Source organism: Acipenser ruthenus, chromosome 8 (assembly GCF_902713425.1).
Source record: "Acipenser ruthenus chromosome 8, fAciRut3.2 maternal haplotype, whole genome shotgun sequence".
Classification (NCBI taxonomy): domain Eukaryota; kingdom Metazoa; phylum Chordata; class Actinopteri; order Acipenseriformes; family Acipenseridae; genus Acipenser; species Acipenser ruthenus.
Genome location: NC_081196.1, coordinates 16,923,392 through 16,937,360, shown reverse-complemented (window position 1 = coordinate 16,937,360; position 13,969 = coordinate 16,923,392). Strand labels below are relative to the sequence as shown.

General features: G+C 36.9%; 1 protein-coding gene across 1 annotated transcript in view; it reads left to right on the top strand.

Annotated features, from left to right (window-relative positions):
- LOC131737736 (forkhead box protein O1-A-like) overlaps positions 1–11,698 on the top strand; it is a 58,126-nt gene extending 46,428 nt beyond the window's left edge. The window contains exons 2-3 of the mRNA XM_059028625.1: positions 5,787–7,179; positions 8,913–11,698. Coding sequence (XP_058884608.1) covers positions 5,787–7,169 — 1,383 coding nt within the window. The 3' untranslated portion in view covers positions 7,170–7,179; positions 8,913–11,698. The remainder of the gene's footprint in view (positions 1–5,786; positions 7,180–8,912) is intronic.
- The last annotated feature ends 2,271 nt before the right edge of the window (positions 11,699–13,969 follow it).

The following is a 13,969-nucleotide window of genomic DNA, read 5'->3' as shown; positions in this document are numbered from 1 at the left end:
ATAAGTGAGCTGAATTTATGTCTGTTAGTAAAAAACTACACAACCATAGAAGGCCTTCAGAAGCAGCTTGGAAAGTCAAAAGTAATGTGTGTGTGTTTTTGTAGAGGTGGTACAATAGTGAGATGGGTGGATCCACTTAAAGGTCTAGCCTGTGCTGCAAAACTGTCTTACATAATGGCCAATGAGTGGACACTTCTTACTGGATGTTCTCAGTAGTGTGCAGTTCAGTTCATCTGTCTGTTGCCATGTGGCATACCGTTTCTATTTTCAAATACCTTTATGACCAGTATGGCAGTTTGATCCATTCCACATTTTATTTCAGAGGTTAACTGGGCTAATTAGGTTCCTGGATCTAACAGCTATGAAATGGAAGTCTTTCCATTTCCATTCTCGGTTTAGTCTCATGACGTAAAGGTTGGTGTCAATTTGAGGACTGCTTTAAATGTGAAGGTGGAAGCAAAAAAAAAAAAAAAACATGGGTATACGTAGCAAGATAAAGTAATTGTTCTTTGAAAAACATAATGATAATATTATAATATATGGGTCTGTAGAAACGTTCATGAAATTGTTTAAGTAGAAAATGTGTTACCTCACAGATGTTTAAATACAAGTGCATCAACAAAAGAGCGGCAAACATTTAAGACCAACTGGATACACCTCTTTTTGTATCTACTGCAGTACAGGCCTGGCTCTAATTTCACTATTTATTTTAGTTGTTACATCTGGGTTTCATCCGTAACTTCAAAATTATAGGTATTTAAGCAACAAGTCAAGCAGACCAAGTCCCTTTATCAGTATCTCCCCTGATGGCACGGCTTGTGCTGTAGTCACACTACTTTCCAAACAGTGGTATTACTGTACCATCACAGCTGGAACAAGGGAAATGTGGTGTACACAGGGATCAAACTCCTGTATAGTGGACCACATGTGGGAAGTGACTCACTTATGTTATTATTATTATTTATTTCTTAGCAGACGCCCTTATCCAGGGCGACTTACAGTCGTAAACAAAAATACATTTCAAGAATCACAGTACAATACAATTAGGAGCAAGATAAAATACAGTGACTTTGGTTCTAGCAAGTACAAGTATAGCAAAATACCATTCAATAACGGAGCAGATAACAGAGTCAGTGATAGTTACATCAGAATATAATTAAATACAAAAATGTTGCTGTTACTAATATTGTTCAAAAGTGAGCGGTTTGGGATTTTTAACTGACAACACTGGTCCTCTTTTAACGGTACTCTATGGTGTTTGTTTTTTTGGGGTTGGGTGGTGCAGTGGATAACTGCACAAGCCTTGTCTGTGTTTGAATCCGCTTATTGCTGTCACCTGTGAAAAGAGTACTATAGTTGAACATGCAATTCTGAACATTTGGCACTGGGCTATGTTACAGGTAATTTAAAAGGCAGAGAATCAGATTAGCATGGAGACTGAACTGTTCCCTCACTCGTAAGAAGTACTGCAGGGTCACCAGATTTCCAAAGCTCAGAACAGGGACACACATATTTGAAATAGTTTTAAAACTACAATTTTTTTGTTTCTTATTTGAATATAGTGCTTTTATCACTATTACTGTTTTTAAACAACCACTTTGCTTTGCCTTTGCAGTTTGTGGCCAAGTTTAACTACCTATTATAATCGCACTTATTGCAATTTTATACCCTCCATTTCTATCATTTTGCACACTTAATTTAGTATAGTAAGTTATATTCTGGAGCTATATTTTAATATGATTGCTGATTGTTTGCTATCCATTAGAAACTGGAACTTTTTAAGTTTTAGAGAAACAAATCCGGACACAGGGGCAGTTAATGTGAGAGGGGACTGTCCCGGTCAAACCAGGATGTCTGGTCACTCTAGTAAGAGGGCAACTCCTTTTATTCCAGCTGTCTGTATAAAATAGAGACCACCTACAATAATGAAACTACAGTAGGACATTCCTTACCATAAATTATTTGGAGCATCATTGTTTGGGAATATAAAGAGAAGGCTGTCTGTCTGTCTTTATCTTGAGAGACCTGGCTATATAATGGGAAACTGTTTGTGTCTCCTTACAGTACTTCCATCATTTCTACATGCAACTCTAATTTTCTATCAATTTCTGTGAAACTTTTGAGATTAGGTCCCTTTGTGTATAATTTGTGTTTAAAAAATATCCTTTTTAAAAAAGCACAGTTAAGTCTTCAGTTTGTTTGGCAGTTTTTTTTGTTGTGTAATTTGGAACAAAGTTTTGTCTTTTGTCTTTGAATATAAACTGATGAAACGATTAAACCTTCTTTCAGCACAGCTTTTGATATCTCAGCGCAGGGTGTAACTGCATGAGTATGAAAGGGCAGAGAAGGTGAGCGGGGCTGCAAGTTAAACAGGAAGTGTGTCATTGAAATGTTATTGTGAGCGGGATTATAGTAACTTATGGTTGACCCAGTTGTAACAAAAACAACCACACCTCAGTTTTTTACTCATACATTATCAGAGGGTGGAGCAGTGTTATAGCTTAGGGATGTCTCTGGAAACCCCAACAGAGCATCTTTCCTGTTCAGTTTTTTTTCTCTTGTGTAATTAAACAAATGAAAGATTATGCAATGATACCAGAAGGGCTTTGGTTTTATAGTGATTTGCACAGTATATGCAAGAGAAGGTCCTAATACCTTCAGATTCCTGCTTAAAATGAACAATATTATTGAAAGCTGCTGGGTCCCACTGTACAATCATGGACAACTTTTAGACTTACATATAATATTGCATTGGTTGGTTTCACAGACCCCTATTACAGTGATCTGGACTACAGTACCTTACCAAAGGTAACATTGGGTAGTCCAAGATTAAGCTAATCAAAGTCCAGCCTGTTTACAGTCTAGTTTGTTTACATTTCCTCAAAGGCAGTTTTAGATGGACTGTAGGGACACAGATTTACACTCCTATGGAAACATATTGAAACGATATTGCTCAGACATGCTCTTGCTACTACTTTCACTTTTTTTTTTTTTTACATGGTGTTTTTTTTGTTTTACTGACAATATTTTAAAGGAATAGTAAAATACATTAATTTTAACTTGACCAAAATACCTCCTTTACTGTTTTTATATTATTTTATAGCCTGTATTACGGACACTAGACCTTTAATTACCATCCATCTGCCACAGTTTACAAAGTAACAAAACATTGCCTGCTTTTAAACGATACATGCCTGGAAGCAATAACATTGGTTCCGTTCTTAATGTATAATTAAGCAAATGTATTTTTGTAACTAACATACAATACCTCTTCAAATGTTTCCATTCCATTGAAAAGCATGTCTCTTTTTTTAATTTTACAGTATATTGGCAAGTATTATTTTTTACGCATTTATTGTAAATAATTGATTTGATACTCATTAACCAGAATAGAGTTAAAGAAAAATGTACAGTATGCCAAAAAAATCATGTGATGAAATATGCTTACTACAGGCGTGGCAAAAAGCCAAACTACTGACACACCAATAATCCCCAAAATTCTCGGTCCTTGTTCTGTGTGACTTGGTAACAGATGGCCTATAGTGTTCAAAAAGGTTACTGTTACTGTAATTTGTTACACAATATGCAAAATAATGTTTCTTGAGCCAGTACTTTAACCAACAAATTTATTAGGAGACATTTGGGTTTATTCAATTGAGCTAAACCGTGCAATATCTAATACTGCTGTTGTTAAACCTGTTATTTATAATAGGACTGAGAAAAATCTAAATACACTGAAGACACTTACAGTTAGAAGTGAATAGCCAACACCATATATCAATGAAATACTGTAAGCATAGGTGGGATTTATATCTGCTACTGTTTAGATCAATTGAATAGATCCAATTTTATATGAACACTGTTTATTCATTGTCCTGCCCCAGCTGCAGTACCCCGTGTGTTAATCACCTGTCCCAATGCTTCAATAAAGCAGGATATCACAGCATGTGGTGTTCTACAGTAACTGAAATAAAGAGACTCAATATAGAGGTCCTCCATGATTCTGTACTTTTCAAAGTTAACTTTGTATGCCGTAGACATGAAAAGTTCAACTTCACGATGATGAGGGTAGCTTCCAGTTTAAGGCATACTGTAGGAAACTGTATTTTAACCTTTAGGACAATATAGTTCCCTAAATGAAAGAAAGAGAATCTGTTTATGTTCATCATTTCAGTATGGAGTTTTTGTTTTTATTTTTTTATTAGCACTACACATATTGTACAGTACCGGGTTCCGCAATTGTAACAAATTACAGGAGTGTATCCTTAATTGCACGCTTCAGTGGTAGGATTGGTGCCGGTGTCACATAGCATATACTTTTACTGTAACTGTGTAATCGCTCGTCTGGCTTGCAGTTTCAGTGTTAAGTGATGGAGCATTAGCCATGCAATACAAGACCAAGACTCTTATCAGGTCTGGCAACTGTTTAACCAGCCTTTTGAGTTCATCTGCCTAATCTAATGGAATGGAATAATCAGGAAGTTCATTGTCTCCCTTGTTATGTCCTGAAAGCTTGGTATTGTTTGCCAAGATCATTCCTCAGCATCTCTGGAGGGAAAGGGGTTGCATTAAAAAATCATGCAGCGTTGTTAGTAAACAGTGCAGGCAACATTTAAACGTATTTACTAGGGAAGTCTAACCAGCATTACAACCCCATATTTCTGTGTACTCGCAGCAAGCCTAGACAGTCTACTATTATTGTTGGCACTACTTGGCAGTACTGTAGTGGAAAGTAACTGTGTTTATGAATATGACTAAGGGAACATCATTGTGTCGAATGAGCCCTGTATGCCTTACAGATGAAAATTAAAAAGCATCTCCCAAAACAACTGATAACCGCATTACTAATACAACAGCCCCAACCCTACACCACCTCCTCTGCTGTTGCCAAGTTTAATCACCTATATGCTTTCATCAGTCAGTGTGTTGTGAACATGTTTGTACTTTACATTATTAACAAGCTTTACCTTTTGACAGTTTTGTTTTCAGGTTTCTAAATCACTGTTTCATTTAATGTTTTGTCGTTTGTGTGTGTGTGAAAAACAGGAATTCATTTAACAAGCTTGCAGACCTTTTCCTGTTTGGGAGAAATGGCTTTTATTGTTGGCATTGCTGGTAGACAGTACTTCAGCTGTATGTGTATGAGTGACCTTAAATTCCCCATTTCTGTTAAAATAAAATAGATTTCTATGTACAGTAATAGCTTTTGGGAGGAGTGGAAAACTGCTGGAAATTAATGCAGTACTTACTTTTGGAAGGTACTGTGTGTTTACTTCTTTTTTAGTGTACTTTTTAATTTAGAAGATGTATTGTTTCTTATTTTTTAATGATCGGTTAAGCACGGTTAAAGTGAAACGTAGCAAATTTCAGAGAAGGTCCTCATTGGGCTATGTTTACACCTCCCTAAACCACATTCCCATTTAGCAGCTTAAGGAGTGCTTCAGGCTCCTACAGTAAACCCATGGACTGATAGCATACAGTGAGGTATGGTTAAAGAAGATTACTACTCTGTTATGCAGCTCAGCTTTGTTTGTATTTTTTTTTTCCATACACATACATTGGAGTGCCGACGAATACAAGATTAATATCAACATCATTTGTAGATCTGTGTCTCAACTGCTTCTGTGTAAAATAAAAAAATAGCAGGTCATTTTCATCTGTTCATGTGAACAATTATGGAATTCCTCAAAATAAATATTACTTTGAATTCCAGACACTTACTGTAAAAAAACAGAAATGTAATAACAAGCACAGTTTTTTAATCTTCTCCTTCTACTTTTATCTAGAATTCCATCCGGCACAACCTGTCTCTGCACAGCCGCTTTATCCGGGTCCAGAATGAGGGCACTGGAAAGAGCTCCTGGTGGATGCTAAACCCAGAGGGGGGCAAGAGTGGCAAGTCTCCGCGGAGGAGGGCCGCCTCCATGGATAACAACAGCAAGTTTGCCAAGAGCCGCGGGCGAGCAGCCAAGAAAAAGGTGGCTCACCAGGCTGGGCAGGATGGGGGTGCCGACAGCCCTGGCTCCCAGTACTCCAAGTGGCCAGGGAGCCCCAACTCCCACAGCAACGATGACTTTGACACCTGGACCACTTTCAGACCCCGCACCAGCTCCAATGCCAGCACACTCAGCGGCCGTCTCTCGCCCTTCATGCCCGAGCAGGATGACTTAGGGGACCCCGATGTCCACTCGTTGGTCTACTCCACCGCCTCCAGCAAGATGACCTCCACGCTGCCAAGCCTCTCGGAGATGGCCGGTTCCATGAGCCACCACAACCCAGAGAACATCATGGAGGACCTCCTGGACAATCTGAACCTCCTTTCTCCCAAATCCTCACAAGTGTCGTCCAGTTCCACCCAATCCTCTCCCTCCTCCATGATGCAGCCGAGCCCTGGCTATCCCTCTTACTCCTCCCCCAACACTGCCAGCCTGGGTGCACAGCCCCAGGATTACAGGAAATGCCTGTATAGCCAGAGCGGCATGAATTCACTGCCACCCATGCCTATGCAATCACTGCAAGAAAACAAGCCGGTCTATGGAGCTGCCATGGGCCAGTACGGTTGCCCTACTGGGCTCCTCAAAGAGCTACTGACGTCCGACTCGGACCCTCACAATGACATTATGCCTTCAGTAGACGCTGTGGTGTCCCAATCCAGCAGCAGAGGGGGGCCTGGCCCCAATGTCATGATGCCTACCAACTCCGCAATGCCCTCCTACGCTCCCCAGCAGCCCCACAACAAGATGATGAGCCCTGGCGGCACTCACCCACATGTGGTGCACAACCAGCCGTTGTCTGTCATGAACGGCCGTGCCTTATCACACCCCATGACCATGGCTCACAGTGTTGGGATGAGCCGCCTATCCACGGTAAAGACTCCCATGCAAGTGCCTCACAACCTGCCCCTGCACATGAATATGATGCACCCCTACAACGTTCTCAACAGTAGCAATGGCTACGGCAGGATGGGCCTGATCGCAGCACACCAGGAGAAGCTGCCTAGTGACTTGGATGGCATGTCGATCGAGCGCCTTGAGTGCGACATGGAGTCCGTCCTTCACGACACCTTGATGGACGGAGACTCTTTAGACTTTAACTTTGACCCCATGGTGCCCAACCAAGGTTTTTCACATAGTGTAAAGACAACGACCCACAGCTGGGTATCAGGATAAATTATGCCAGGTAAGTCATAGTAGAAGAGGAAAGCTATTTTATGAATATAAACCCGTATGCAGCTCGCATGACAACATTTAGCAGAAAAGTTAATACTATACAATATAAAAGAAATACCAAGCATTTTAAAATCTTGAATAACACAAAAACACTGTGGGGGAAAAGGCAAATGTGTACAGTATATACTTCCACAAAAAGATCACTATGACCTAAAAAGTGCAGCTGCATTTTTAATTTCCATATTTCATCTGTAGAAGATCATTTCATATTTAGTTTAGTATTTGTTGAGCAGTAAAATAAACTCAAGATAATCCCCGCTTTTAGCTTGAAATAATAAAGTCTGCTTTTTATGAAATGGTACCTCCTTAGTCATGAATACAGTGTTGTATTTGTTACTGAGAGTTTATATTTTTTAAATGGGTATGTATGGGGTCACACTGTATTCTGTTGGTTAACTTGAGTTAGTGATTCTTAAAGTGCTACTTAACATTTTATGACCACATTCTTCAATCTAATTTGACGGATAATCTTTAAAAAATATTTTATTGGATCAAAATCTGTAACTTCTGCCTTCATTGTATAAAGATTCAGTTAGTGACTTTTGTTATTGTAGACTTGGAGAATGGTTGGATAAAGGATGAAGTCATGGAACTGTTTTAATTAGTGCCTAATGTATGTTTTCATAATATTTTTTATGAAACATGTTTTTTTGGGCTAGATTGTAATGATCTCCTGCTGATGTTTCTGCTGCTAACAGGACATGGGTGTTATTGGTTAGGGTTAATACTACCAGCTTGTAGAGATTTTTGTTCTGCAGTATGTTTTTATCCAGAACTAGTGGGAATATTTAAATCCTGAAAAAATGTACCAGTCGCCTATATGTTGTTCTCACTTTTTTTGAAATATGTTTGTTTTACACACATAATTGTGATGTAGCCTGGCTGTAAATTTACAAAGACGAAACTTAATTTGTTGACCGGTAGGTTTTACTATCCTTTCAATGAGTAATCATTTTTTCTCAATGATGTCTTTTAGTGCTATTGTAAAATGCTCTTTGACAAGATGGCTTCAAATTACAGATTTTCTTTATGGTGTTTGCAATTTAATCTGAGTTCAGGAGCAAGCTCTTCTGTTCCAGTTGTCTGCCAGTCATAGGTTACCCAGCCAAAGTGTCTTTATAGAAGTGAGAGCCAGCGCCTCCTAGTGCACAGCTGTGTATTGCCAGCAATTAAAAAAAATGTTATCCTTAACACCTGTTCACTATATGGTTATGGCTGTTACTTCTATATGTTCATGGCAGGCAACTAGAAAAAAAGTAAGAAAAGAACAACGCAATGTTTGAGTAATTGCAGTAAGAGCCATACAGAATGACAACACCCATTATAAAGAGCTAAAGGGACTGTAAAAGGTAAAGAAAACAAAATGCATTGAAGTTAAAAAAATTAATCCAAATGTGTACGGTACAGCCGGAAAATCGACATTCACGTTGTTTAAACAGAGTAACTATAATGTTACAGATATTTTGTATAACTTGGAACTGAAATAAAGTTTACCAGCGAGACAAAAGGCCCCCTGTCATGTCTGATTCTGTATAGTAAAACCTTTTTAGCGCACTTACTTGCAAAGGGAGCCCTTACATTTTTCTGTTATGTAAAAGCCTTGCTTGGCTCTCATCTCAGTGATTGGAGTCTTTTGTTTGTTTCTGACTTGCTTGCTCATTGTTTTTTTTTGTTTTTCAATAGGTCCTGCTAAAACACCTCAGACTGGATCTACATCAGGAATGAGGAAAAAGCAGTCCAAAGAGTCTCTTGCTTCTCTGGCAAAAAATAAATAAAAAATGTTCAGACTTGGCAGCAGTGAACTTTTTCCTGTACAGGATGTTTGCCCAGTATGTGCAGGTTATGTGCTGCTTCAGATAAGGCCTCTGCCTTTGGAAATTGTATAGCAACCAAGTGCCAAACTCACTACACAATGTTATAGCTGAGTTTATTTAAATGATGTTGTTTTCAGCATTATAAATGGCCGATATGTACACTTGATGTGCCTATTAAAGTTAGCATTCTCAATTTAAGCTATGACAACATAAAATATGTTTTTATGAACTTATTTTTTACCAGTGAACAGCTGCAACCACAGTTTTTTTTCTGTAATGTGTCCCGTCCTGTCGTCCCCCTCCCCCTTTGAATCAACATTGGAAATATCATTAACTGCAATTTAGAAATGTCTTAGTCTATTTATACAACACCAACATACACAAACATATTGCCTACCTTATATCGCTAATAACATTGAAAAATCACATCTATATCTGGGTTTGGGGTGCCAATAAATTAGGCTTGGGAAAACACCAACGAGTCCTAAGTACATGGGGATTTGCTGACTCCCCAGTCCAGTTTTGAAACTAAATCCACTTTCTTGAAATTCATTGAGGTGTACTATAACAGAAGGTTGTTTTTCTATATATATATATATATATATATATATATATATATATATATATATATATATATATATATATATATGTACAGCAAGTTTACAGAATCAGCACAGCAATATTATTTTGGTTGTTTTAACTGGATTTTACTGGCTTTATTATGTTTTATTTTGGGGGGGGGGGGGTGAGGACTTGGTTTGCACATTTCAGGTGCTACTTAGTCAGGCCGTTCAATAGCTTTTTGTGTTTTTTTGTAAATAAATTCAAAAGAAAAAAAAAAAACGAGTTATCTAAAATTATACTCAATAGCATAAATGTATGTTTTAAAGCTGTACAACTGCATTGCATTTTGCATTTCATGTTCAAATAACCTCTTTAGTAATCCATCTTCTAGCATTCTCAGCAATTTCTACAAGCTTGTCTTTGTAATGATTTTATTTAGAAAGTTTTAAAGAAAAAAGGGGTTAACAACTATATCTACAAAAATGATATGTCTAGTTGCTTCTACAGCTCATATAGCACCATAAAATTCGAGGCCCTATGTTTTTGCAAGGTGTTCTTATATCGAGTTTGCAGACTGACCTAAAGTTGCGTCATGTGTTTTCAAAGAGCTTCATTCAAGCATGGTTAAGTACCAAAAAGTGTTAAGTAACCCCTCATAGAAGCTTGTATAGTGCATTTTATATTACTTAAGAACGCATAATGTTTATATGTATAATATACTGTATATGAAGAGAATAAGCAAATTAAGAAAACTCAGTAACATTTATTCATAACTATCAAAAGTAAAGGACATTTTGTGATTACAAATTTGTGTAGCTGTAATCTTAGTGAACATATCCATCCCTGACTCTTTAATTAACTATGAGGATATAAACGCAAATGGTGCCATGTTGTTTTTTTTTTTGGTTAGCAAAAATAATTTGTTCTCAATCCAGTGCATTCATGTGGCGCCACAAGGAAATCTGAAGCATTTACTGGCGAAGAAACTTAAAATAGCAATACAATTCTGTGGTTGAATAGTTATCACGGGCTGATGACTTTTTGTGACAGTTTAATTGTTTTAAACTAATCTGTTAAACGTTTACTCCAAGCAAGTGGAATATACTGTACTGTGCTAGTGCAATTAAAAATAAAATCCACTTAACAGTTATTTCTGCAACAAAAAAAGATTCAGCACCAACATTTAAAAATGGGTCATTTTTCCTACATTAATAAAACTGAATGTTTTAAGATGCTTTCGTATGAGAATGTGCAAATGATCTTACCTATGCAGTCTTGTACTTTTATTATTGTTTTTGGTTTGTACTTATTAAAGAAGTATATTGTATTATAGAGCTGTTGAGATATTTTAAGTAACAGATGTATTGTTTCAGATAGCTATATGAGAAATGAAGTATATTTAGTTAATAGATATAATGATTTAAATGCTCTGCATTTTGGTAAACTGACACTGTTATTCTTATATTTAGCTGACGTTTATAAGAAAATATATATATATGCTTAATGTTTTAAAAAGGCTGAGAAGTCAGCTGGGCATCCCTAGAAAGAGGGAGGGGTTTATCATTGGACCAATTTTTATAAAGATGAATGAATAAATAAATTAAAAAAACACTTCTTTAAATACATTTTTTAATCAATACTATTCACGGATTGAAACGTTACTTATATTGACCGTTATTATAAAACTGTTACATTTCTTAACTTATATAAATAATTTAAATAGAGTTTCTATGATGTGATTTGCAATCTGTGAAAAAAAAAAAAAAAAAAACTTTTGCAATGTGGTTTATAAAAAAAAAAAAAAAAAAAAAACTGAAAAAATGAGAGGCCCTTCCTTTGCCGGATGCTCCGCAGACCAGCAATATGGCTGCAATTGCTGTGTAAATATTACTTGTTGTAATATTCTGGGCTGTCTTGCACAAACCAGACATCTCAACACCTTCACTGCTTCACTAACGGTGACTGAAAAATGCAGTACTTGGATACTTCTCTCCATGCAAGTGCCTGGTGATATTGTACTATAAATTGACAAGAACAATCTTTGCAGTCACTGTACGAAGCCATATGTGTACATAAATGATGTTACAGAAACATTTTGCTTCTGTGTTTTTTTTTTCTTTGACAACTTTAGTCTATTCTAATGTGTTTTTCTTTAGGCATTGCATATACACTTGTATTACACACAGTAGTGGTGATAAAAAGTAATTGGAGGCTTGTCGTAATTCTAGGTGTGAGGCTCAACCTGCTACTCTAAACCTATTAGCTACTAATACTATATAGACCAAGCCCACCTTTCACTAAATGTTCTGCAAGTCTTTCCTCCTTTGCAACTGTATCTCTCTTTTGGGGGGTCGATGGTCCTCCATTGCCCAGCCTTGGATGAACTCTGACTGTCGGAGATTGGACCTCAGTTGAAGGTGGCTCCTGCTAGACCAGAAGGTGAGATCCTGGGCCAGTTTAATCATCCCACACTGCATGCCACACTACATCTGCTATTTCCTTCATATCAGCAATAATGTAAACCTAGACAGCAGGACAATCCAACGGAGGGATCCACATATGGCTCAATAAGCTCCACAGTATGGCTCTTTTTGATTTAGAGGTGAAAGGGAATATTAATAGGTCTGATAGTTTAACAAAAAAAGTTTCCCCTTACTCTGCCTGTATTTTTTATTTAATGTCATTGTTTAAAATGAATACCAATCTTGGAGTTGGAGGACATAACTGCAATTACAAGTACGTTCATGAAGCTTTTTCAGATGCAGGGTCCCGGGCAGATGGTGTAGGCTGATTAAACATTTTCCTTTCTCCAGTCCTGTGCTATTATTTTGTCAGATTTTTAGTTTTTGTAAACTAAATTTATTTGATATTACAGAGTACTCAATGTGATGGATCACAGCCACAGATTAAGATCTCGACTGCTAAAGTATGCAAGACTGTTGAAAACAGAAAAGGTTTAGAAAGCATGCTAATGTAAAATCCTAAAAGTAATGTGAAATACAAATGGAATGGCAAAACAAATTGGGTTCAGGGAAAAAGTGATAATTTCTTTTTTTTTCACATAATTCACTAAGGCATATGGATATCCAATTATCATTATATGGGTTCTCTACCACTTGGTTCGAGTGGGCCTAAATGGCTGAATACCAGTTAATTTCCAAATGAAATGGTCTGCCGAAATTAATGTTGCAAACTAACTGGAGCAAGTCATCATTCGCTAAGCAGTCATGGTAACGGTAAAACTATGCAGAAAGCATCAGCCAAAACAATTATCTTGATTTAGTTTCTTGAAGTTTCTTGGCATAGTTGTTTTTTAGGCAACTGAGCAACACATTTCAGGGTGGGTTGTGTACTCATAACAACAGTTAAGTAGAGGTGTCAGACACGAGCATACACAATTTACAGGTTGAAAACATTCTTTTTTGCCTCCTGTCATTTATTTAAACAGTAACTTCTATAGAAAAGGTCAAGTAAAAGGAAACCAAAGGGAATATTTGTACTAATTCCTTTGCAGTTCAAAGAACAGGATGTGGGCTGGTTAAAACCTTACATAACATTGCTCTTCTTGTTTAAGTTTTTTTTTATACACTCACTTCTTCCTATTACCTATTTTTGTGTCTGTTAGGTACTTTAAATTAGAAAAATTAAAGTTCTCTGGTAAAACGAAACCCCAAACAGATTCTGGTTTCACTGGTAATTCATTTGTAACTGCTTGATAAGTGTATTCTAGGTGAAAGCACGTTCACTTTTTAAACGCCTACAGGAATTAAAGATTACCAAGATTATGATACAGTTCCTCAGAAAATGTAGAATGTACTCAAAACAGGTATGAAATGAAGCTTCCCAGGTTCCACTGCACCTACAGCTATGGCCATAAGTTTTGAATCTCCTAGAATTTTAGAATTGAAAAATAATAATTAAAAAAAAAAAAAACTATATGAACATAATTTAGATATTTTATTTAACATGATGTAATCAAAGAAACTACACAATGATATTGCATAAGCCTAACGGAAGACATAACACTAGTACAGTATTTCATGTTAGATTTCAAAATGTCACATTTGCAATGTTTGTCAGTTTTTCTTATGTAAATGTAAAACTAAAACGCAGTATGTAATTCAATATGTTAACGTAACATTATTCAGCAGATTCCATTAGACTTTTTAAAGCAAAATGTGTTAATTTTATAGGGTGATGCAAAACCTTTGGCCATAGGTGTACATTCTCAAAAATGAATGAACAGAAAATAAAAAATGGTAATCCAATAGAGATGGAAACATAGAAACCATGTGTTATCTGGAAATGAAAAAGGAACAGGTACTGGAAATACTTAATTTTAGCCAAAGTGGCTGTGCAGCA